At 44.6% G+C, this 25,780-nt stretch overlaps 1 protein-coding gene across 1 annotated transcript in view; it reads left to right on the top strand.

Annotated features, from left to right (window-relative positions):
- The first annotated feature begins 1,095 nt into the window (after positions 1 to 1,095).
- Positions 1,096 to 25,780, top strand: part of PDIA5 (protein disulfide isomerase family A member 5) — a 103,987-nt gene continuing 79,302 nt past the window's right edge. Inside the window, exons 1-3 of the mRNA XM_087733982.1 lie at positions 1,096 to 1,251; positions 12,956 to 13,082; positions 16,264 to 16,351. Of these exons, the coding sequence (XP_087590108.1) occupies positions 1,171 to 1,251; positions 12,956 to 13,082; positions 16,264 to 16,351 (296 nt within the window). The 5' untranslated portion in view covers positions 1,096 to 1,170. The remainder of the gene's footprint in view (positions 1,252 to 12,955; positions 13,083 to 16,263; positions 16,352 to 25,780) is intronic.

Consider the following 25,780-nt stretch of genomic DNA (forward strand, 5'->3'; position numbering starts at 1 on the left):
CACAAAAGTGTAAATGTTAATAGTAATAACTTTCTCAATGTGTGTTTCTGCTTTGCAAAATTACATCTCCACCAGGGGACTTGTTAATGTCAACGGCATTCAGTTTTCGTGATCACCGCTTGAAATGATCAGTCAGCTGTATGGATCTACAAATTGCTCCCTTGCAGCCAACCTCTGAGTCTGATGCTCAGGCGACAGTCAGCTGTAAGGATCAGACTCGAAAGATGCCTTTGATTTTCCTTTGATGTTTCTGAGCCAAGGAAGAATTTCACACGGCCGCCGGGCGGTAGGTGAAGATCCCTTCTCTTTGTGGGAAGCCAATTACAATGCGGCTGACCCGCTTTGACATTAAGATTACTGGCAGGACATCTGGGATGTCCTTGCGAGGCAGAGCTGGCTCACTGAATGTGCCTAACGAGGGGCACAGACCGATTTGTTCATCTGGATCCAGCGATCGTTCAAATAGTGTGATTATAATGGAGGCTGCACAGATTGATCCTGGTCAGACTCAGTGTATTTATTTGCTTGCACTTTGGCATCGTTGCTGATGTGCGAGGATAAAGCGGGGTTCTCCTTTAGGATTTAATGATAACAAGTGGGAACAACTTCCAAGGACAACAGGTCCTAGTTTCTACGCCTCTCTTCCAGTTAACTCTCTCCCCCTTTTCCTTATTTTTTGTTCCCTTATTCACCTCTTACCCAGGTCTAAGGCCAGCAGAAGCTTTTAAAGACCCTCACAAAAAAGCGTCAAGAACGAGGTCATTTGCCAGAAGGCCCTCTAGAGTCAGGGGCACGCTGGGAGAGAGGTGGGGGCACAAAAGCTAATCCTGGAGGGGAGCCCAGCGGGACAGTGGAGAAGAAGGGCTGGGACTTTTTTCTTTTTAATCTCTCTTGAAACCACTCGGACGGAGGCTGACTGCTGGCAGTACTGGCGGGGGGGCTTCGCCTGGTTTGGGGGTTTGTTTTTCCCTCGCCATCGCCGGGCCCTTGCGGCAGCCGCGCAGGCCCTGGGGGTGCCGGTCCCCCCGACCGGCGCCGGGGCGGACTACAAGCCCCGTCATGCCGCCGGGCGGGCGGGCGGTAGCGGCGGAGCGCGCCTGCGCCGCCAGACGTGGCAGGAGCCCGCAGCGGCGGTGGCGGCTCCGGAGCGGGTCCGGCTCGGCGGCGGCGATGGCTGTGCCGGGGCAGGGCGCGGGGGCTGCGCGGCGCCGCGGGCGGCTCCCGCCGCCGCTGCTGCTGCTCGGCCTGGCGGTGAGTGGCGGCGGCGGCCGCGCTCCGGGGCGGCGGGGGCCGGGCGGGAGCGGGGTGTCCCCCTTCCCCGGGCCGGGGCGGGGGCGCTCGGCGCGGCCGGCGGAGTTGGGCGAAAGTTGGGAGCGGGACGGGCCCCTCGGGCCGGGCGCGGCGGCCGCCGCCCGCACCCGCCGCCGCCCCGGGCGGGCTTGGCTCGGCTCGGCACGGCACAGCCCGGCGTGGCTGGGCTCCGGCAGCTCTCCTCCCGGGTGTTGTCCCAGCCCTCAGCCCCTGTGCTGCTTCCCTCCCTCTCTCTCCGTCTCTCAAAAAAACACCCAGAGAAAACCCACCCCGGCGTGCGGCGGCGTCTCCCCGAGCGGCTGCGGGCTGGAGCCCCCGGCTGCCCCGGCCCCGGGGGCTCCGACCGGCGGGCGCTTGCTTCGTGAGTCAGTGGCGTGCGAAAATCGGTGCCGCGGCGGCAGAGGGTTTCCCTCGGTGGTGGCTCTGCCGCAGCGAAGCCGCCTCGCTCGGCTTTGTGCACCTGTGTGCGGGCAGGGCAGCCCTGGGCAGCCCCCGAAAGCCCTGGGCAGCCCTGGAGAGCCCTGGGCAGCCCTGCCGCCCCTGCCTGCACGTCCCTCAAATCTGGCGCTTTCCATCTTTGCACATTCCGGAGGATCTGGGTACGTTTCATTGAAATTACACTAAGTAGAACACTCCTTACCTCAGGGAGACTCCTAGACTTACAGAAATATTTTGAAGTCTGATTTTTCTTTTTTTATCCAAAGAATTTAGCGTAAATAGCTCAAAAGATTGGCGAAGGCATGCTTTAAAGCAGTCCTTTATTTACTTTATTGGCGTGAACTACAGTTCTTCCTTCTGCTTGGACAAATAGAGTTAATAATTATTGAAAAATTAGTTAATTGTTTTACGCACGCATGATCTGAAATGTATTTGGAAATGTGTGACCTAGGAGTGCTCATCTAATTCATACAAATCAAGTGTGGAATTGCTAATTGCCCTATGCTTATTCTGCACTAATACTAGAATTCCCATCATGGGACAGAAAGCATCAGCCCTGCCTGATGTAGCCTTTTGCCACTGGCAGGGGCCTAGCTATCAGCTCATTCAGGAGGAGGGAAACGAAATGCTGTGCATCCGGCACAATTTTTGTTTTGTTCTGAGCTTGGTCTAGAAGGACAGACCTCTGCTATCTGCAATTTGTTTATTGATTTCAAGTGAAACTGAAGTCAGGCTGAGCTCTTCCTAAAATGTTCGAGAGGTCTTAGTGTGGCTTCCCCCCCCCCCCCCCCCCCGTGGCTCATCTTTAATATACACAGTACTTTTCTCAGTGATACTTGTGGCAAGTGTATTCCTTGGATTAAGTGGACCAAGTGGACTGAATTTTCCCTTCATTTAAAATAACTAAACACATGGAGTTATTTGTGATATTTCCTTCTATATCCACTGTGACTGTCGGACCTTATCTTACTGTAACATTCATTTTATGTTAATGTAAGTATTTTGCTGTGATTTCTTTTTGTAGGTGGAAAGGTTTTTTTTATTCCAGCTTTCTTCGTGTGAATTTGTTGTTCGTAACTATTCTAATTGCCCTTCTTTGGACCTTTTGTGTTGCAGAGCTGGTGTCTTTGAGATGAGCAGAGTGGGCCTGCCGTTGTCAGTGAAATTATACGAAGCCATTATAATTTATGCACATTATTCTCTCTTCCCCTTCTTAATTTGCCCCAGCATTTTATTTGCTCTGTGATGCTGCATGCTGAGCAGATGTCTTCATTGAGCTGTTGATTCAGCTAATTCTTTCCCCTTTGCTGTGTACAAGTAGTTTAAATTATTTCTTCCAATTTGCATTATCTTGCACTTGAAGGTGTGATTTTTCATCTTGAAATATGTAACTCACTGTACGCCAGGATTAAAAAACTAGCCTACAGCTGTGACATTGCAAAACCTGCTTTTAAATTTTTCTTGAGTCAATGTTTGCTAAGTCAGTGAGGCCGTTAAATCGGGACGTTCTCCGTGTGTAAAGTTAAAGCGAAGGTAATGCCAGCTGCTTGGTAGGACAGAGGTTAGTGAGAACATTGTCTTTCCCTCCAGCCTGTCCTTTTTTACTTACCCAAACGGGATGTTTTGGGTTTTTTTTTCCCCTCTCCTCTCCTGGAAGTGCTGAGTGCTTGCAGTGCACCTGGGACAGCAGCTAGAGTCGTGCACGCATAGCTCTCCTGAAAACTACGGCTCATTTTTAAAGTAGGACCCAAAATTGGAGGTGGCTTCTGAGAATAGAAATCCTGATCTCTGTAAGAATTGCTGCATTTGTAAAAGGAAAACTACAAAGCTGGATGGAGAAAACACTTCAGTATCTTCTAATGGAAGATGTTGTTATCTTCTGCATCACCGTGTGTATGTGACACACATTGCAGTGATCTTTGCCTGCTGTAAAGTTTTATTTCTTGAATGAGTTGGAGGGTCATAGGGAAGTTGTGGTTTAGCTTTAGAGATACTTCCCTATTTGGTATCTCAAGTGGTTGACTATATTTCACGCTCGAAGGACTGAATCTACTGTTAAAGGCATTGGGAAGGAGTTTCACACTGAGGTGGATTTGCATTTCGTCTGATGTATCGGGTACTGTCCTTTCCCTAGCAGAGGCCAGCCACTGCTTCCAGCAGGATTACGCATCTGGGATCAGTTTGCTTTGCAAACACTGATGAATGTTATCTCAGGCCAAAGTGGCAAAGGTCAGTTTGTCTTCTGAGTGTTGGCTTAATGACAGAGAAACTGAGTCAAGAGGGTCTGACCAGCTTACAGCCATTGGGAAGCAGGCTTCTTGACCTGGTGCCATTCAAACCTAGTGCCTTCAAAGAAAGGCTTGAAAGGAACATTTCAGGCTTCCAGCTCCTCAAGTCTCAGTAACGTCACAGGAATGCACCGGTGAGCACTGACATGGACTTGTGAATCCAGGCCTGCGGGGAGGGCTTGGACGTGGCTCACTCTATGTGTTGCAGGTAGCCCTGCAGCGTGGCAGCAGTGGCTTCGCCTCCGGTGAGTTTGCAGACAGGGTGTGAGCACTGCTTCTCGTCTGCAGTGCTCGGGTGCTGTTCCCCATAGTGGCTTGAATTCAGGAGTGCCTCTTCCCATCCAGGTACTGTTTGTACTGCAGGAGCTACTTTGGGAAGTGTTTTGCCACAGGCAGAGGGAGAGTATTGCGGAGGCAAATCCCTTACTTGCTGTCCCCCCTCTCCATTCCTACTTCGTCTTTTCCTTCTTCAAAATACGGATTTGTAAAACTTGTGGTGTGGGCTGTGCTCTGTCCCCTCAGATGCCCTTCCCAAAGCAAACCTTGCCTTTCAGGACTGGTTTTGTTACTCAACTCTACCTTATGGAGTGATGTTTTGAATCCATTGGCTTTGGTGCCAAAGCGCTCGCTTACTTCAGAGGGCCTGGGATGTTGCCACAAGCGTGGTGTGGTCATCAGAAGTGGTGTTTCTGCCCAGGGGTGTGTTCATGATGACGTGAGCCATTGGTGATGGAAGAGGTGCTTGTTCTGCTGTTGACCATTTCTTTTGCTTTTTGGTGACGCAGTTCTTTGAGTTCCTTCATTTTGGTAAAACAGCGATAATGAGACTGACCTTTCTTCAGAGTTGTGTTTGGGGGTCTGTGAATGGAAAAACTCAATGCAATTTGCCACCAGAATCACAAGCTAGCATTGCCTTAAGTTTCTTGATGTGGACAGGGTGACTTTGGATGTGAGTTGTGGTTTACCTTGATCCCCCCACCATTTCAAGCTTGTGAATGGCAAAAAACTGTGATAGCAAAGCAGGTCTTAAGTTTTGGCACTTTGCTAGCTGAGAGCAGCTGGTAGCATTGGTGGAGGGCGCTGTGATTTGTGCGCTTGCAGAACATGGATAACAAAGGGAATCTCATTTGTGGCTGCCTTGATGATGTCCTGCTTGTTGTCTTTGGGTTTATAGTCATAGAGCATATTTACTGGGTGACTGCAAATAGACTCTTTCTCTCCCCCTCTTCACTTTTCAGGAGATGGCACACCATGGGTGTGTGGTTGAGCACTGCTCTAGGATCAGCTGCATGCCAGTTTGCTCTCATGCTGCCTCCCTTTTGCCTCTTGCAGATCTCTTCCTTTCTGTGTGACTCTTACTCCAACTATTTAAATTAAGCTTCCTCTCCTATCACCTGGCAGCAAAATGTGAGGATTAATTAGTTAATATTTGTACAATGCTTTGAAGATAACAAGTGCCATGTAAAGTGCTAAGGATTTTCAGGTGTCGTTTTTGCCCTCTCTTCTTTATAAGTCCCATTAATAGTGTTTTTGTCTTCTTTAAATAGCATCTCCTACGTGCTTCTGGAGTAGGTGATACTTCTTTAAACTTCTTCAAAACCCAATTTTTAGTGGGGGATTAGATGGCATATGCTTTTCTCATGCCCTTAGCTTCTGAAGTCATCCAAATGTGCTTGTTCAGAAGTGATACCTGAAACATTATTTCATGAACAGCTTGTTTAAAATATATTGCACCAGTGCCTGGCTTGCAGAGAGAGCGAGCTTCACGTTTATAATAAGGAGAAAGTTCTTTGTCAGTATTAGTAATTGACCCTATTATAGTCAGTTGTTAATTAGTAAATAGTTCCATAGGTTTTCCTTCACTAAGCATTTGAAAACCAGTGATAAACCATACAACTAATTGGCTACATAGAGCCCTTAAGAGCAACCCTTGCTGTAGACTATTATGCCTGTAGCTTATGTTCCTTAAAAGCCAGTGTTTAAGAACAATATGAACAGTAGAGTCTAGTCAAATCTTGACGTCTCCATGGTATTTTTTGCTGTCTTCTATATTTGGAAAGTGAACATAGCAAGTACCACGTTAAGTGGAATGCCTTATTTGTAGCATTCTTCAGCCTAAGTTAAAGAATACCGAGACACTCTGTGTCAGGATTTTAATTTGCCCTCCTCTGTGAACAAAAGAAGATGTGACACTTGCCACTTGCAGACGTGACCCACCACAATAAAATGTCAGCAGTGCTTGTGTTTTTTTATTCCTTGAATGTCTAGAGGTAAGAGTTAATTGATCTGGATTATATACGGAGTAAGAATGCGTTCTTCCGTGGAGCTCATGGGAAATGAACAAAAACCAAGAAGTGTCCAATGGGAGTGTCTGCAAATCTGTAAATCTGTCAGGCAACGCCATGGTTTTCTAATGCTGTCAGTCTTCTGATGCAGAAGTTGTTGATCTTCTGGTGTGTCTGCTGGAGTGCTCCTCACCTGGCCGTCCCATGCTGCTGGGGGCGCTGGAGTCACCACTCCCCACTGGGCCCGCAGGTGGCTTTTTGGATCAGTCGCAGATAAATGTGCTGCGGCCTCTGTGCTGGGGGTCCTCAGCAGGTTGCAGTTTGGGAACCCCTGCAGATGTGTTTGGGAGAAGATCATGTTGTGGTCCCAGCTGGATTGCAGGGGGTACTGCAGGGGCTACTTCAGTTGTGACCCCTGAAGCCCGAGACCCACATGCTGCCCTTTCTCTTCCCCCTTTGTTCACATAATAAATTCTTAGCAGGCTTCCTTGAGGTACCTTTGGGTAAGAGAGATAACCCATCTCCCCTCATCTGATTTGATTAAGATGTTTCTACAGCTATTTTGGATATTAATCATGAATGAAAACAGGGGACTGTCCTACTTATCACTATCCATCTTGGAAGGCATTTGTTACAAATGGCTCAGTGATCAAAGCAGCACAACCCTGAATGTAAATAGCAGCAGAGGGAGGGCTTGTGAATGAAAAGCAAGCAATTATTGCACAAGGTCAAGAGTGGTTTGTATGATGAACAAGGAAGATAAAACATCTGCAGTCAAACTGTGATTCTTGTTCAAATCCAAAGCCCCCTTGTTTACATCTTGTATTTTTAAGCGAGAACAAATTGGGGGGGAAGGGAGCAACGGATCTGATTCTTTTGTGCTTGCCTGGATATGACTTAGACCTGGTATTTTCAGTACGTGCACACTGCCTGCACACCAGGACCTGGCTGTGCCACCGGCTGATCTGCAGGTTGACAGACCTCCATCGCTGCAGTACAGAGATGTTCCTTCAAATCAACCTTCTGAAGTTAAGTGTGCACTCCACCACAGGGTTCATTTTGGGAACTGAGTAGGAAAAGGAGGGTGAGATCTGGTCTTGTTCTTGGGATTTCTTGCCTGTGTCCCCCCCCCTTCCATTTTACTGTAGCAGGGGAGACCCTCGATTAGAATGTGAACTAATTCCCTCCTAAAGAAATTAATTATGAAATTAAATTCAGTCATCCCCATTACTGCTTGGAATTTTGAGGCAGGTTTGCCCTTCAGCTAGATTCCCATGAAATGCCTTGTCAGACACAATCTGTTTCATATGTACAGGGTCGCTCATTGATCATATTTACAGTGGGTTGAATGCTGTTGTCCCAAAATGAGAATGACATCAGTGGGCGGTTAAGCTAAGACAGAAATCAAAGTCAATGTCTTGCTGAAAAATGGGCTTTTGAAATTGTGGTCGAGTGTAAGACTGTGTCCCTGCCAAGCAGCAGTTGTGCTGGAATCAGCGTTGTTCGTGTCAGCCCCAGCTATTCTTGATGAATAGTGTGCAAATTGTCTACCTAATTATACATGTAAGTGTTAGTGTGTGCATAAAAGTTGTATGTTGACATAGGGACGCGGGCACCTAAGCACTGTTTCAGCTGTATAACCATTTATATTTTTTATGCATAATTTGTGTCCAGGGAAATATATTTTTTCATGCTCTTGAACTGGAAATAGGAGAAATAGGGAATAGTTTTTGTGTCCAGTGTACGATGCTACTCCTCTGATAGTGCCTCCTTATTTAATTTTGATTTGCATTTTCTTGGTTTTGGAACCATGTGTTTTCATTGCTCTTGATGTAAAAGAAATTAAAAAATTATTCTCCAGACATACTGCTTATCCTTAGCAAAAGACCATGCTGTCACAAGGCTTTTGTGGGGAGCAACTCATAAATTGAACCGGGTTCTGTGGGAACAGCAGCTAAGCATTTATCACATTTAATTTGAATAATAAATGTAAAATATGAAAATACATTCTTGTGGCACCTTGAAAAATACTCCCTTTTTTTCATTCTGAAATGAGATTCAGAGAAGAGCAAAAACTTGAGAAATAAACTCTGCTTTCCCAGATCCTTGATGATTTTGAGAAAACACGGCCTGAGGGATGACCACATTTTTCAATAGTGTCAGTCCTGGAAGTATAATTAGCAAATAGTTATTTGCCTGTAACTCTCTTTGCCTCTGGGTTTCTGAAAGCTCAGATGTTTCTTGGGTACCAAGTCTAAGGGAATGGGGTTGTGGAGTGCTTCGCTGCTCTTTAACACTTGCAATGTTTGGCAGCTCTGCAAGGAATTGCTGGAGAGTGGGAAAAGGAGGAAAATTAAACCTTTTTGACTGATCAGACTTCTTCCACCTAGCTTACAATATATTTAAATACATACTTTGAAGAGCAGAGGCAGAGCTAGAGCACACGTGTTTTTGTACCTTGTGCTCAAATAGCAGTGTCTGTCAGCAGTTTTGAATTTACTGTCTTGAGGGTTTGGGTTCGCTTATGTTTTACTTGAGAATTCTTCGTGCATCTTAGATCAGACACTACAATCACATGACTGATGTGCGACCTACGCCATAAAAAATTCTGTGAAAATAAATTCAGATTGAGATCTTGAGCTGGGGAAAATCTGCAGACTAGGAAGCGCTACCAGATTTGCATTTCATAGTCTGCCTTTTTCTGAAGGTCTCCACCAAAGTTCCCTGGATCCAAGGACATCAGGTGAGTCTTGTGTTGGTTCCAGCTCGCCGAGGCAGTCATGGTCGATGAGGACCCGTTACGCTAGGCACTGTGCAAACGCAGCATGAAATAAAATAGACCTTCTCTCAGTTTTATTGCAATTTCTTATCAGCATAACTGTCACAGGGCAGGGGTGGCACAGATGTTGCATATGGTGGTCCTAATATGCCGTCTACTTCAATGGGTACCAAGGTAGGCAGCTTCTTGAGAAAAACATTCGGAGTGTTTCTTAGCTTTTCGGTAGCGGTTGTGAATAGATTTTAAAGCTTTAGGATGTTCAAGTGAGAGTTTAGCTTGTTTCTTATTTATAGAGTTCCATATGTGTGAATGTAGCACACTTCCTGACGCATATGAAAAGAGGCTTCCTGCCCAGGAGGGACTGTCACCTTTCTTGACCTCTTCTTTTTTTAATATGAGCTCATCTCCTTTTGTGCCCTGGATTTAAACAAGAAGCAGTGTGCTTGGTCGGGCAGTGCCTGGCTGATGAGCTCTCCTGCAAAGACTTCAGCAAAATGTCTGGAGTAAATCTACCTGAGTCATATCTCACAATTAAAGTCATATAGCACAGTACATGCAAATGAGCCTTGTCTTTGCTGCCGCTTTGCCTGTGGGCTGTGCAGGAATATGAGCCCGGTTTTCTGTGAAGGAGCGTGTAACTGCTTCCATAGGATTCTCTTTTCCCATCCTCTTACTTCCATGCTGTTGCCAGAACTCCTGGCTGTAGCCCTGGTGAGGCCGTAGCTGCTGGTGTGGTCATTACAGCGTTGGCTCTGGAGCAGGGCACAGCAGCCCCATGGCTGGGACTGGCATCGGGTGAAAGTGACTGCTCGGCATCACTTGCCTTCAGTAGAGCTGGTAGCGAAGGCTGAGGTTCTTTGGGAGGTTTAATGATAAAGCGGCCTCTCATTTATTCCTGGGTAGGGTGTTCATTAATTGCAGCAGGAGAAAGCTGGAGAGCATGGAACTACTTAATTCTTATCAGTTTGCAAACACCATGGAGTGCAAATATGTATTGGGAGGTGGTGAACTTTTCAGCTCAGCCGATAACCTCTCAGTATTGCTGTGGCTGCCTTAGATGTGCAGGCAGGGTGTTTCTGTCCAACTCGATGCCTTCAGCTTGGACTTTTTGCATTTTATAACCACAAAAGGCTGCAACATTAATCTTAATTAAAGGGAGATGATGATTTATTTGGCAAGTCTGACTGGTGCACTTGTATGCACAGTGCCTTTCCCAGTGGGTTTTGGTCTAAACCAAATCGGAGTGAGCTGCTGTAGTAAAGCTGCAGGAAAATGAGTAACATGTATTGCTTTGATACCTGGGGAGGAATTGGGCAAAGTGGCAGTGGATATATGCAATGTGACGTGCTTCTCCCTCCAAGTGCTTGCCGTTCCACCAGCGCAGCGAGCTTTCTGTTAGTGGCAACACCAACAAGGCGGTAGTTAAAGCTGTCACTGTTTCCAGAATCCCATTTTTCAAGAGGTTTATAGCTCTGCCATTATAAGGAGGGAAAAAAGAAAAAAAAAAAAAGAAAATTCACTGAAATTGGCTAAACAGCCTTTCTATCTGGAAAAGACGTGAAATGCACGTGCTTCCAAGCTATTGGTAAAACTATACAGATGCTTTAAACACAGTTCGTGATACCATTTGGTGTCACGTTGGAAGTGGCCTTTGTGGCTTTTTTAGTCCAGTTCTTGCTTTTTGGCAATGAGTTCATAGACTAGAATATCCTTATTTGAGTCCAATTTTTCTAAACAAAGAAAACTTCTAAAAGAAGCAACCTGTAGTTTCACTTTTTCCCACTATGTTCAGCCTTAGCTTCAGTGAAGTTTAGGTTTAGCCTTCTATAATTCAAGACATAAGTAAAACTTTAAGACACTTGGATAGTTAAAAAAACAGAGATGAAAGAAAAAGTTTTTAAAAAAATACTTAGGATTAAAGAGATCTGCTCATAAGTCAGTTAGATTAATCCTTCCTGTACAGCCTCTGATTGCAATGAGTTTTGAGCAGGAATTTGCATGTCTGTGTGACTCCACGTAGCACAACTATATTTGTCTACTTTGATTGGCAACACCATGTATTTATCCTAGAAAATACACAAATGGTTCAGATGCATCAGCCTGAAGTAGAAAGGCTGAGCTCTGGACATCTGGATTTAGAAGAATTGTGAGTCTGTCGGTCGAATTAAAGCATCAAGGACATTTATGCTGAAGGTAGGGGCTGACTTGCAAATGTGCTTTTTCCCTTCTTAGAGTTAGACCATCTGGTCAGCAGGGCTCGGTGGTGGGAACCCTGCCTGCAGAGTGGGATAACTTATTCGCTCTGAGCCTGTGCGGCCTGTTGTGCTTTTATATTTTATGTTGAAGCTGTATCTTCTAGTAACTTCAAATTCCCAAACGTGTCCTGAGGTTGTTTCGAGGATGGTCCTCATTTCAGCTCAGCCTCTCCCCTCTACCGCATGCATCCCAAAACTCCCCCTCCCCTTTCCCCATGTAAAAACTTCTGGCACTTATAAAATAAGTTTCGTAGGTGCAGGTTTTGTTTCGGTGCCTCAGTGACGTGGTGTTTGCAAATAACTGAATTTGTAATGAAGTGGAGTGCCTGGGGCTGCGTGTTCTGACTTTGATTGGCTTAGTGCCTTGTTTTGAATGCTGCAATCTGTAATACACGGGATGCAAGAAGAACAGCCTCTTACTTCTTCACATCTACCCTGGACACATTTTCTAGCCCAGTTGGAATGAGGGATGATCAAAATTAGTTCTGTAATTAAGAAAACGTTGAACCTCTTGTGTGTGTTAGGCAAATGAGCTAAAGCTTTTAGCCAAGCAATTAAGTGTTAAGGTTTTACTGTAAGGTGAATGTAAACTAGATAATTTCTCCAGCTAAGCTTCCCATAATCATTCCATTAGTATGAATTCAGTACAGTGCAGACGGGAGGCAGCATAGCATGATGGATAAGATTATTATTATTATTGAAGATTATTGCAGCACAAATGAGCAATGAAGGCCCCGGCTGAGGTTATGGTCGTATTTTGATAGGAGTTTTACTTTATGGTAGGATGAAAGACAGACTTTGGTCTGGAGCGGTCGTGATTTAAATAGACCAAAAGATGCAACAAAAAAAAAAATTTCTTTGCATAGATACAGAACTGAGCTGCAGAGAGGTGAAATGCCATGCCTTCCTTGTGGCCAGTGGAAGCCAAACTTGATCTTGTGGCAAAGGCACTGGTGTGTGTGTGTGAGGTGTGGTATGGCCAGTGGGAAACACAAGCCCTGTTCCACTTTGAAAAGGCGGGTGGGAGAGGGTTGTGGTTGGTGCAATAATGCAGAGGCTGGATTATTTACAAATTCTGTTTATTAGTTATTAGTTTATTAGTTATTTTAACTTCATGGCTCTCACTGTCTTCTATGAGATATCAAAGTACTCGATTGATTTGCAGTGTGTTCTGAGATCTAGGGACAAGAGTGCTCTGGAAGTGGTAATTTGCTGCTTCTCTTGTTACAGTGTATTAAATTTTCATAAGAATTTTAATTTGGTTATTTGACTAGGGAACAAACTTTTAAAGGGGATGGCTTCTTAACTAAAACCATATTTCTTGATGTTGTTTTTATCTCATCTTTCCACTTAAGGATGCTTGCTAGGAGTGGTCTTGGTCCAGTTTCAATAAGTCATGTGTATGACTTTTTTGTGGGTTTTTTTGTTTTGGTTTGGTTTGGTTTTTTTGCTTTTGCTCATCAAGTCGATATGATAGTTTATTTAAGGCAGTGTGTCTGAAGATTATGGAAAAAGGTCAAGGCAATTTCAAAAACAGTTTGTATTTTGTTTCTCAGCATGAAAGCTGTTACTAATGTTTCTCGCTTTGTGTTTCTGTAGGCATTCTTGCCGGTGTTTGTGTACTCGTTGAAGGTGTCTCCACTCATAGAAAAAATAAGTGACCACAAGGATTTTAAGAAGCTTCTCAGGACACGGAATAATGTACTAGTGCTGTATTCCAAATCTGGTAAGTCGTCTTTTTTTTTTTTTTTTTTTTGATGTCACAGCTGTGTGTACCCAGCAACGTGTGTGCATTTGAACATCTGTGTGCATGTCCAGTTACCTGTGTACATGCTCAGATGACTGAGCTCTTTGCCCTTACTTGCTCTCTGTTGCCTGATGTGACTGCAAGGTGCTTCTACGTGACTACAAGGGCTTCTTCAGGACTGGTGTCCTTGTTCTAACTCAGAGGCTCCTGATGTTTCAAGATTGGAGTCGTCTTAATTCGGTCTTCTAATTGGTCTGTCACATTGGCAAAAATGTACTTTATTCTGGCTTTGTCTCCAAAACTGGCTGCTCATAATAGCTATCAGCCAGAGCTTTCTGGTGTGTTTATCACAGTAGTTTGCAAGTTTCAATTTCCTGGTGATGCTGAAAGGCTTAATGAATAGTTACAGTACTGAAATCAATCCATCTTTGCTTCTGACAGCTTTGGGTGTCCCGTGGTTGTCTTTCAACTTTAATTAACAAAATATAAAGATAAAAAATTAGCTGCTTGTGTAAGAGGGAGAAATGGCTCGTTTCATGTCATGCCACCTGTCCCCTTGAATCTCTTTGCTGTCTTCTCTCTCATTCAGGCTTTCCTTTCTGGCTGTTTGCTCTTGCTCTTACCTGTCTGTTTGTTCTTCCTTTTGCTCTGTTCTGCTCCTCCTGTACTTTTTCTCCTTTGTTGCACAGTTTGTTTTGGTGTGTTCTTTTGTGTGACACCGTGTAAAATGAAGAAACAGTCTTTAAGCTCCGTACGCCAGTGCAGAATGCTGCTGTGGATGTGGAAGTCATTGGACAGCAGGAAGTAAAATGTCACTCAGATGATTTTCCTTAGTGCTGTATTGTTTTTGTTGTTGCTTCCTTTTCCTTCCTGCAGGCAAACAATACAATAATGCTTTGTTTGGGGATTGTGTCCTCCCTTTCTGACCTGTTGCAAAGGTCTTATCTCAATTAAACACAATGATGCTGGTAGAGTTGCTCTGGGTTTATAGTGTGGCAAATTGGAGAAGTATGTGGTGACCCAATATCCTCCCTTCTACCCCCCCCCAATATCAGAGAATTTTGCAGACAAAAATGTGCAGGTGCTGGAATAAGTAACTTAGTTTCCTAAATATATGCTTATTCTGAAACAGTTGAAATGATACTTAATTTTTGTTAAATTATTTGTGTTTTGCTATAGTGGGGAACTTTGAGCACTCAAACTTGGCCAAATGGTTTTGTAGTAACAGGTTCAAAGTGAAAGTCATAAAAGAGTTTCTAACGCTTTTTGATTTTGAAAGGAACACTTTAGATAAAAAAGACATCTGTATTATTCAGCTTTTTAAAGGGAAGAATTTCTTTTTATGCTTAATATTTTAAGTGGTGGTTGCTTTCATTTTTAGAAGCGCAACCAGAACACTTCAGCTCTGACACTCATCAAATAAATGTTGCCCTATGGGCATTGTTCAAAAGCCGTGTTGTGGAGATTTCTTTTTTCTGCTTTTGTTATTTAATTGGTTGGTTTTAGCAGTCTAAAGCATTGCGTGCAGAGCTGACTGTGGGATTAATGTTTCTTCCTAGAACAGTGATCCTTGCACAATTAGACATCTCTTGCCTAACTGTCACCCAGAAAGAGGGGAGGGGAAAAAAGAGATAGGAATTTGAAGGTGCAATTCTAATCCCAGATATACATCCCCCAGCTGTGATGAGATGTTGGACAGCCAATTGTACTGCTGGAACAAAGGCTTTGCTTCTCAGCTGAGCAAAACTAGATGAGTATTCCTATCTCATGCAGAAAATTCATTGGTTTCAGGAGATGTCCTCATTTACAGGATATGTTTAGTTAGTTCACCTTACTGGCTGGGTATCCTGCCAGGGCTGCTCAACTAGTGAGTCTTCTGGGACAAGTCTGTCCTATCCTAAATGCTTCTTTTTTTTAAAGGATGTTTGTCAAACTGTTCCACTCTTTTAAGTACATGTGAAGAATTCCCCCACATGTCTATGTCCCTGTGTTGGGGAGAGGTGGCAGTTGCATGTTATCAGTATTGGGGTAGGAGAGTTTCTTGAAAGCTAACATGTGTGGGCTGGCATCTCTGATGGCACCAGGCCCGAGCAAAGGCTGTCAAATACAAAGAAGCTGTTTCTGGCTCAGGAGATTGTTGAGATAAAAATAGTGGAGACGTAGAGATTATTTGAGGGGGCTATCACTGCCCACTGGCTCTGCTTGTCTACTCTGACCTATATAGGCCTTCACGTTCTCAAATGTTAGAGACAAGATATTGGTCTATAGAGGCGTTTGGTCTGACCCAATATAGCCGTTCTTGTATTCAATTAGTTGAAGTAGTTGTGGAGCAGCAGCAGTTTAAACAGATCTGGAAGAGGCTCTGGGTTTCTATTTTCTGTTTATTGAGACAGGAAACGGTTTCTGTTAGATTTTTTTGGGGGAATTGATACTTGTTTGAACCTCTGTATTTTTCCCTTTCGAGCTCTTGTCCCATTTTTCTTCGGTGTTTATTTTTAATACCATTTATAAGACTCTTTTGGAATGGAAGTGTTTTGCAAAATCTACACATGTGGCATGGCATTATAAAAATCTCAGTTGGGTATTTATATTACAGCCAGTTCTTGGAAGGACCTTTTCTGGGTGCTTTCTGTTAATAGTTTTGAGCTCCTCGCGATTGTTGGTTTGGGTATCTCCCAGGGTTATTATGAGAATAACAGTGTGTTTTTTTCTGTGTGTGACAGGGATAGAATGCAGGCAGGCAGGGATGCTGAATGACTTGCCCATACAGCTGATGAAGGTCCTAAATGAAGTTCCGCTAATTAGCAGGCAGTAGTACAAACGGGTTAATGCCCAGCCACAGGAAAAAGGCAGTGTTGGGATGGAAGCCAGTTTGTAGGAGAGGACACAGTACGGCTCCATGACTGTAGGTCAGGGAGCGTGCCTGGAGGTATGAATTTCAGTGTGTTGCTGAGGGGGGTGGAGGGAAGGAGCCACCCAACTTCAGCTGCAGCCAGCATTCCTTCTAGTTTACGGAAGATTTTACTGATCCCTCTCATACTCGTTTCTTCAAATTTGACAAAATGTTCTTCCAGTGCTTCAGAACAAAGGAATGCACCATTGTGTTTTTCTATGTGGAGTTATTGATTTATTTTTATTATTATTATATTTTGTTTTCCAGCTGCTGCTGCGGAAAGCTCACTCAGGTTACTGTCCAGCGTGGCCCAGGAGGTGAAAGGACGAGGTACTATAAGCTGGATAGACTGCGGGTATGTGTCCCACTGTTTTTCTCCCCTCTCCCCTTTTGGCTTTTATTGCTGACTGAGCTTTTTTGATGGCTCTGAAACTTTTTGCCTGTAACCGAACCCACATCATTCTGTGCAGTTTCCTCATAGCTATAGGGAGCCTACATCGTACCATCCTCTCTTCCTTTGGACCAGTGGTGGGGAATAATGTTTTTCCTTATGGCTGTGGTCACTTCTTCTCTGCCAGCATGTTTTTCAGCCTGAAGCTGGAGACCCCAGATAGCATCGCCTTTCATGGGGGGCACATAGCATGTGCTTTGGCTTTCCCACAAGTCAGGAGAGGAGGAATCCCACATGTTGTGCCTCAGCTGGAGGGCAGGGCAGTTCTGCTCCGACAGCAAATGTTGCATGAGCAGTAGGGCGGTTTGCTTGGTTTTGAAGAGCCCACCCATTTGTGTTTCTCAATAAAATGTCCTTTCTTTTAAAGAACTTCCTCTGTGCTTGTGTACGTTCATGGCAATTTTTAATGTGAAGGCAGGGGAACTTGTTTTTGTAAGTGGTTGCTTCTGTGAGGAGGAATGAACAGGTGTGTACTTTCTGGTTTGCAGATGTGAAAACCTCTGCTGTGGTTCCGCTCAATAACACATTGCCTGTGGTTTTAGCTGGTGTATTGTGGTGCCTCTCTGCCTCTGCAGCTTTGTGAGCTTTGCCTGCAGGTGGCAAATTCCCCTTCTTGCGCTGCAGAGGAACAGCTTGCTGCCTACCTGTATGTTTGGGTGGATTGCCATGGTATGAACAAATGGTACAATGTGCAGAAATCTAAGTCAGCTCTGAAAATCATGTGGCTCCCTTAAAATTATACTTTTGAAACGAACCTCCATCCATCAAGCAGTGACCCAGGATAAGTCATTGGTAAATCAAAGTTAACATGCTTTTGTTGTGTGTTAGCCTGTCTTGCTCTCCCCCTGCCGCCAGGCAGGTATCTCTCCTGTGGAGTCCTCTGCTTCTGCCTTCTGTTTGCATTCTGCTGTGCTCGTCCAAATGCAGAGACACTTTCAACTCTGCCCAACTGATGGGGACAGTGTTCCAAGTCATCCACTGGCAGAAAGCAGGGCTGCTCCTCAGAGGTCAGTGAAGCCTGCACCGCTTCCTGCCTGCTGAAAAGCCAGCAAATAAATTGTCTTGACCCTGGTGAGGAGAAGGTTGCGTGGAGATCTGGCATACCTCTGAAATCCAGTCTCTTTTTCCAACAAAAGCACTGATAAACAATTTTTGGTTGTCAGTAATGATGGCTAGCAAATAGGATACTGGCCAGCTTCTTGGCTTTAGTTTCTCATCGGCCCTGTTTGTGACTCTGGAGTGGTCATTACCTTTTTGTGTCTTCTGTTTCCCTTTTATTTTAGGCTACCTCTGTGTTGGGGGACTTACTGCTTACCATGTGTGTGTGCGTGTGGCATGTGCGTACAACTGCTGGAACGATGAGGCTGTTCATCTGGCCCTTCAAAATGCTGCTATAATACAACTAAGCAATAACCATTTCCAGGATTTATTTTAGTTCTGGGTTAGGGAAGGAAAGATTCAGTGTTTAGGACTTCAATTTGAAATCCAGGGAAGTTTTGGCACTTAGTTCAACGATCAGTCTCTGCTCCTGAGTTTGTAAGTGATGGTGATGGGGAGGGAAACGTGTTGTTTGGTTTTGCTGTAAAATAAACTTCAATTCATCAAACCCGAATATGTTCTCCCTTTCCAAAAGTTGTTATCTAAACAAAACTTTGTTATGGAAGTTACTTGCCAGAAATATATTTTAAAGTCTTCTCCAGGTAGTGCTTTAATACATTTCATAGGAAGCTTGGTACTTGCAGTGCCTTTCCTCTGACCATGGTGGGGAAATACTTAAGCTTTGTATTCGTAATGAAAGGTGAGTGATTCCCAGAGAGTGAAGCAGCCTGGTGAAGGTCATGCTGTAAGAGGTTGGGAGACCTGGGAATAGATTTGTAGGTTCCCAGAATTTGCTTTGATGCCGGTAATATCACAGTCAGATTGCCACTTGCCAAGTGACAGGCAGTGGACAGGGTGCTGTAATGTGGCAATAGCTGTAATTCTCTCTTCAAGTGTTGAGCAGTGCTTCCTTTCAGATCACTCATTTGGGGAGAACCTGGAAAAAATAGATCATCTGTCCAACTGTGGCTGGGTATTTGTCAGAGATGTCTCTTCTATCACTCCCTCCTGCAGAGGGATGTCATAACAGAATTTGTGAACTTTTCTTATGGGGCAAGGTGAACTGGAAGACTGGCTTGTGGCAAAGGAGGTCTTGATGCATGCAAAAACCCAAATGGTTTGAGCCTGAACCAAGTTTTGTGGTTGATTTGCTTGTTAAACATTTAAAGCATTCTGAAATCAATCTCATAGTGTTCAGGTAACATTTAAATATTTTTTTTTTCTTGAAAGATTTTTTTCCTTTTTTTTTTTTTGCTGTGTATACAGGTGGCTGCAAACTGCTGCCCAGCTCATTGCAGTGATAATATGAGAGAGGCTGCAGTAGTGCTGTCTGTCACCGGTCACAAAGGGCCAGTTGTAGGGCCTGAACAGCTGAGTCCTGCCAGAGTTGCTCAAGCTATTCTCCCACTGCGAGTATGCTATGAAGCTTATTTGCAAGTCTTCATGCCGAAACAAACAGCACACAGATGCAGGGATATTTACAGCACAGGCTCAATTTGTTTTACAAATATTGACAAGAAATGGCTTGTTTGGCAGCAATATTTAGCAGGGAATTTTGGCTTTGCTCTTCACATCCCGCTGTAGCGGACGACTTTGCGTTCGGATCCAAGCATTGGCAAGGCTGGCGTACATGCAGAGTTGCGGTTTGTGTCTCTGCTTCCCTGTGGCGATGACGGCAGTCTTTTTCTTTTCTTTTTCTTTATTGGTGGTGGGTTTTTTTGTTTCTTGTCATTCCCCTTCTTCCTCTCATTTTCAGGAGAAAGCAAGAACATACTGCTCCACTGATGGAAAACGTTATGGGTTGCTAAGTCTCGGCAGTGCGTTCTATATTTCATATAGCAGAGGGGAGCGTGCAGGTTTGTGGCTGCAGGCGGGCTGCCTGAATTGCCGGTTTACATGGGAACCGTGCTCCTTGGCCTCAGCTTTTGTTGGGTCTGTGGTATGAGACAGAGGTTAGACTTGAGCTTTCCGTTCTGGGTTGAGTGGTCTCAGGGGGACCAAGGAGGTTAGTTTTTCAGCATAATGTGGGGAGCTACTTGGTTTCTTGCTGAGACTGTTACTGTGGAGTAGAGGAGGTTGCCACTTAGTTTGTCACTTTGCAACAGGATAGCAGAGGTCCCCAGAGTGCCTGGGCTTAGGAGAGGTGAGGCTGGGAAGCGCCAAGCACCTGCCTTCCCTGCACGGGGAGGCTCGCTCGCGTGAAGTGCCACGCTGGAGCAGGGCCACGCTGAGCGCAGCACGCCCAGGGACGCCTCTGCGTGTGGTACTGCAGATAAGGTCCTTGTTCACCGGAGATTTCAATCGGTTTGTGCAGGCAGATAGACGCCTCCTGCTAGAGATGAAGGGGCAGCATAAGAATTGCTTGCAGTGTTGAAGTGGTCACTGTGTGCTCCTGTGTGCTGAGATAGCAGATGTGGCTCTGTACACAACTAAACATTGAAGCTATTTCAATTGTGAATAAAAGACCCACAGATGATGTGACAAAAATATGTTTTATTCTAGCCTTTCCATGTTTTAATTAGGAAGTCCTTGCTGAGGCGTTTGATGTTGAATGAACAGTGATATGGGAGATGGCAGAATATTGAATTAATAATGCTTGGTAAAAGAGTCTCTTCTGTGTGATGGCTACTTTTTGTTGCTGTCAGTTTGAACAGATTGCTCTCTGCTGCCTTTTATTTATTTCTTTCCTCCCTGTAATATCTGATGCTTCATTTCTGAGTTGAGGCTAACTGGTAGCAGGGATAGAGCACAATGTTACAGGTTGGTAAATCTTCAGAGTGTCCCAGAGAGATGGATCAATCATCTTATGAGCAAGTATTTTGAGACTCGTGTTTGGGGAGACACCATGTTAATAGGAGCTGAGAGTCCCAGCTTCTGTTCTGGCTCTGTGAATGATTCATTTCTTGTTACTTTGTGCTATTAGAAAAGGTGTATCCGTTTTCTAGGCAGCTGGGTAAATATTGCCTGATTCATTAGTTGATGTTTATCAAGGGACTGGAGAACTTTGAAAGCAAAAATGCTACAGCAGCACAAATGAATGCTCTTCACTTAATGCGTTCGGATGCTATTGGGATGGGCATGTAAGCAAGCAGAGGACTATTATTGAATTATTTTTAGCAGGAGGCTGATAGAAATTTTGAAAATGGAAGGGCTTCATAGGGAGTTGAAAGCTTAAGATGTCTTCAAAAAAAGAAATTGTCTTGTCCTTTTGTGCGATCTCAGAGTTCGGGTGCTGCTAACTGTGACAGCAGGCTGGGGTGCAGCGGGGCTGTGTGTGCGGCATAGGTGGACGGACAGGCTGCGTGCGTGCTGCGGAGCCTCTGCGTCCCGCAGTCCCTCATAGAAACTCTTGGCAAATCCTTACGGTGGCAAGTAAAGGGTACAAAGTGATGTGCCTGGGAACACAATAAGATGAAGTTACTGCTTGAGTGAAAGATGAAATTTTTGTTGCTTGTCTTTAAAGCAGACAAAGCTCCAGTCCCGGTTTGTGATACCCTGAGGTCTGGTTTTGAAGAGTTATCAATATAAAGTTATCCTCTAGCCTTCTTGAGTAGGTTTTGTGATAGGTCATGGGCTGGCCAAGGACTAATGTTACTTGGAAGAGTATAACTAGTTTGGGTGAAGTGGAAGAGGAAAGAAAGTAAAATGGCTTTGTTGAAGAGAAGAAAATGTGCTTGGCCGGTTATAAAATGCATTGTGCTCAGGTGTGGTTTTGAGGAGGAGGCAAAAGAGGTTGAAACTAGTTCTTTCCATCCTGAATGCGATTTAGTGAACACTCCTGGGTTTTCTTGTTACTGACTTGTCTCGATTTTTTTATTTTTTTAATTGACTGTAACTCCTGCCCAATTGTGGACTATTATTTTCAAAAAAGCACCCATTTCTTTGGCTCTGGGTAATTATTCCCTCCTCAGACTTGCATGGTTCCCTTTACTGTAGGTCCCAAACATAAACAAAGCTGTGTGATTTCCATCTGCTGTCATAGCATGTGTGCTTGGCTTTAGCACATCAGACTGCTAGGAAGAGGAAATGCCATCTGGTTAAAATGTCTGACTAATTTTTGGTTGGTTTTAATCCCACTTTTTCTGCTTTTGTGTGTCATTCTTGTAGTCCCTTTTGTGTGCCCTGTGCGTCATTCTCGCAGTCCCCATCCCCAATAATTACTTGTTATTGTTGCAATTGTTAGCATAAAGGTTAAGACCATAATTAGGTTGGTAAAGCAGCCCTTCCAAGGCTATGCATCTGAACATGTTCAGCAGAGAGCCAAATCTAATGAGTAGTTGTCTTTTCTGGGATTTCCCCCAATTTCTGTGTTTATCTGCCTTCTAAATGAAATCTTCCTTCCCAAATTTCTAATTTCCTAATGCTTTGATACAGAAAGGCTTTACCCATACACACAGTCATAAATAAATTTGTTTAATGCCTTGAAATAGCAGGGAGGAATTTCAGAAATAAGACTGCTGGTACAGGTGGCTTTAAGTGTCATTTTGCTCTTTAATTTTTACCTTCATTCCTATAAAGCTCATCAGAAGTAGGATTTATTTAAGAGAATAAGTCTACTCATCTTCCTTCCTTGTAGTTGAATTTTAAAGCTGATGAAAAGCTTTGAAATTGCAAATAAAAATGACCAGATCTAATGGAGAGAGAAAAAAGGAAGAAGAAAGGAGCACTGCTCTTGCACTGATGCGGCCCCTTCCATCCAAGTAGACGTGCAGTCTCTGGGATTTCTGGCTTTTTCTACAGTTGCCGTGAAGGCGAAGGGCAGCAGCAGCTCAGGAGTGGATGGCAGGTAATGTTAGGTGCCAGCCTGGGGGAGGGAGCCGGGGCTCCGTTTGCAGCTGGTCCGGGGGAGGTAAACCAGGTGTCCATCAGGAACGCTTCGCAAGCGTAGTTACACTGACAGCATGGTCCTTGTGTGGATGCGATTTATATGGGCAAACTGTGTGTTTGCAGCATAGATTTTCAACGCCTTCCTCCTGTCTCTATCATTACCTGTCTGCGTGGTTAATGCTAATTCACATTAAAGCCCTTTTAATTTCCTGTAATAAATAGGAATGTTTTTTAACTCTATCCCAGCTGAAACGAGGACAGAGTGACCATGCAGCAAGTGCTATGCAAGTCTGAAAAACTTTTTTTTAAGTAAGCTTTCAGTTCCTAACATTTAGTCTGGTGTATTGCATTAATTAAAAAATGCAGAGCATTTAACTAAAATCCACTGTAGTCCTTAGGTGTACGAGCCTGGGCTCACGTCTCCATTTCATCCTAACTGTGTGTATTCCATGAGCTTTGCCTAGAACTGCTCATTAACTGTGAATCTTCAATGTTGCTGCTTTTCAGACTAAAATGAAGGGTAAGTGAGCTTAGATTTAATGTAAAGTTACCTTCATTTTCCTGCATTCAGTACTTCATTTAAAACATCCTCTAGCATCCTCTCCAGGCCTATAGTGCAGCTAAAGGTCATAAAACAGGTGCCAAGGGAGCAGTACAATGTGCTGCAGCGTCTGTGTGCCTGTGGGTGATATATTCAAAACCTGCCTTTGCAGGGATCTTGGTGTGAACTCAAAGACAGAGTGGTAATCATCTTGTGTCCCAGGTTAGGACAGGGTTCCCTTGTACGAGGTTGTGTGAGTTAGAGGAGGTCTGGATGAGTCTGATGAGGAAAGCTGCTGCTTTGCAAAGAGAGTTCAAGTGTTCGGTGTTTCTAGAAGTTCCTGCAAAGCCTTTGGTAGCTCCTGTGAATGTGTTCACCTTATTGCTGTACAGGTATGTGGGCTGCCAAGTGCCTCTTACTAATTTATATTTCCATGGAAAGTACCATTCATTATAACGTCTTGACTTTCTGCAGGGCTGGAGCTTATAATTTTTTTCCCTTAATTGTTTTTGCTTGACGATACCTGTTACCTTTCTGTCTTGGGTTTCTTTCTGCTCTTTGGCTCACTCTTGCTTGCAGTGAGAATTAATCTCACGGGTTTTAATTTTCAGAAAATACTTCTTTTTAATCTCATTCCTATAGATTCCTGGCCTCTCTAATTGACTAATGGGCACAGGGAGTCATTTGTATTGGGTGCCGAGTGGTGCTGGGTCTCTGCAGCACATGGATTATTCTGTTTGCATTCCTGGCACGTTCCAGGGGAGGATTTGGAGCCGAAGGCTGTGATTGCCTCATGGGTCACAGGGAGGCTTTTTGCTGCATTCTGAGGGGGAATATCAGGCCCTAAATTCAGATGAGACTCTGTCTTGTCAATCTGTTAATCCTAATCTTTAATTCTTTCCAGCAGCACGTTTTCTGGTTTTGGTTTTCATGCTCCCCCATCCCTTAAAAGATTCAAGCTTTTCATCTGCCGCATTGTTTGAGCGGCTCATTTGTTCTGTGCTATGGAAACCTGTTGCTATTGTTACTTCTTTTGTAAGATAATTTCCATAAGGAACCTAGAACGGTGGCAAACTGTTGCTTTGTTTTCAAAGACAAATCTTGTGTTTTATGCTTCCTACACTGATTATTTCTTCATCCGTCTCTCCTGGGTCCTATTCCTATTTTGGTGTGTGCGGGTTCTTAAACCCCCCACTCAGGAGCGTGGTATCAAAGTGCCTGTCTGCACGGAGAGCTGTCTCTGGGCTTTCTGTTCGAGTAGATGTAAGCCGCTACCATCCAGCGGCTGCTTAGTACAGCTCTTTGGAGAAGTGCTCTTGCAAGCTAGGCTGATGGTTTGAGAAGTGATTTTTTTTTTTTTTTTTTTTTTTTTTCCCGCTCTGATTTCAAATCTGTCTCAAGAGAGTGATACAGAAAGGTCTGGGATCATTACAGAACATGAGGAGCCTTACAAATGTGACATACCATCAGCAGTGGTAGTTGTGGCAGCTGCCGCCCCAGGCTGGGAGGGAGGAGTGAGGATGATAGGGAGGCAATGCCTGCAGTCTGAGAGGAGGAGAGTTTTGCAGGGGTTGCTCCTGTTTTGTTTGGTCAGAAAAGTACACGAGCTGCTGTAGTATAAATGGATCACACAGTCCTTGTTGGAGGGCGGGATTGATGGCTGCAAGGAGCGTAGTCAAAATCCCATGTTGTCCCCAACAATGGCTAATGAATTGCATTTTTGATTTTGAAACCTCGTAGGAGCACATCTAACTACAACTGACTGTTAATGACTTCCTCTTTCAGATTAGGTTTGCGAGTGCAAATGTGGTTTTTATTTTTAGGTGGCTTGAGGAAATTTCTGGCATTGACACCCCTTTTGCTGCTTTTTTGGGTCACAAGCTCAATTAGTTGTTTGGCAGGATCTCAACTCCATGCTTTCTCAGGATGTTCATCGGTCTGTTGTCTGGAGAGGGTATTCTGTGGAAGGTAGCCAGAGGGCATTGCAGAGGCTGCGCGTTGAGCTGGGAAACGCTTCTGAGGGCTGGTCTGAAATTGCAGTTGCACTTCCCTGAAGTTATAACTGGAGTTGTTCTCTGTACAATGGTTTTCACCGCAACATAAAAGAATGAAAGCAATTAAACAACAGACACAGTAATGAGAGAGCGTTCTGGTAACAAGATGACAGCTTTGACTGGTACCTTCCAAAGCTTTTTCTAGTGCTGGGGGGCTTGCTTTGTAGGCAGCCCTGTTTCTACTCCGCCATATTGCCCTGCTCTCGGAGCCTGTTCCTCCTCCTTACCTGCTCAGTCTCGTCTCTTCCAGCTGTTGGGACAGTGACAGTGTTTGTCTGTACAGCCACTGATATAACAGAGTCTCCATTGCGTTGGGGTCGGCAGGCACAACTGTGATAAAAGGGACTGCTGAAGTATGATTTATGTGGATTGTTGAGCCCTGTTTCAGATGGAGAGATGTATAGATAGAAGAGAGAAAATCTGTTTACAGGTTGTGGGGTCTGTGGTTCACGCGCAGTTATGCGATATGCTGATAGAGGAGTGAGAGAGTTTTTGTGCAGGCAGGTTCACTGACCTGGTTACTTAAATTGGTGCTATCAGTGTTTTATCAATTACTTCTCTTGTGCCTGAAAACACTGTAGGTATGGATGAAAAAGAAGGCTGGGTCCAGTCTGCATTGCAAAGTGTTAGTAGATGCCAGCACCATGGCGTTGCAGTGGCCTGGCCACACAGCACAAGCACACGCTGCTATTATGTTGGCAACTGGAGACGTGAAGTTTCTTTGCATGGCACTTTTGTCATTTCCTAAGAGGGGATTTGACAGTCATTCCAGATCCTTCCTCCTCAGAGGCTGATGTGGTTGTAGGTTGTTTT

This window comes from Nipponia nippon, unplaced genomic scaffold (assembly GCF_047370975.1).
Source record: "Nipponia nippon isolate SJK-2023a ecotype South Korea unplaced genomic scaffold, ASM4737097v1 scaffold_5, whole genome shotgun sequence".
In the NCBI taxonomy this organism is placed as follows: Eukaryota; Metazoa; Chordata; class Aves; order Pelecaniformes; family Threskiornithidae; genus Nipponia; species Nipponia nippon.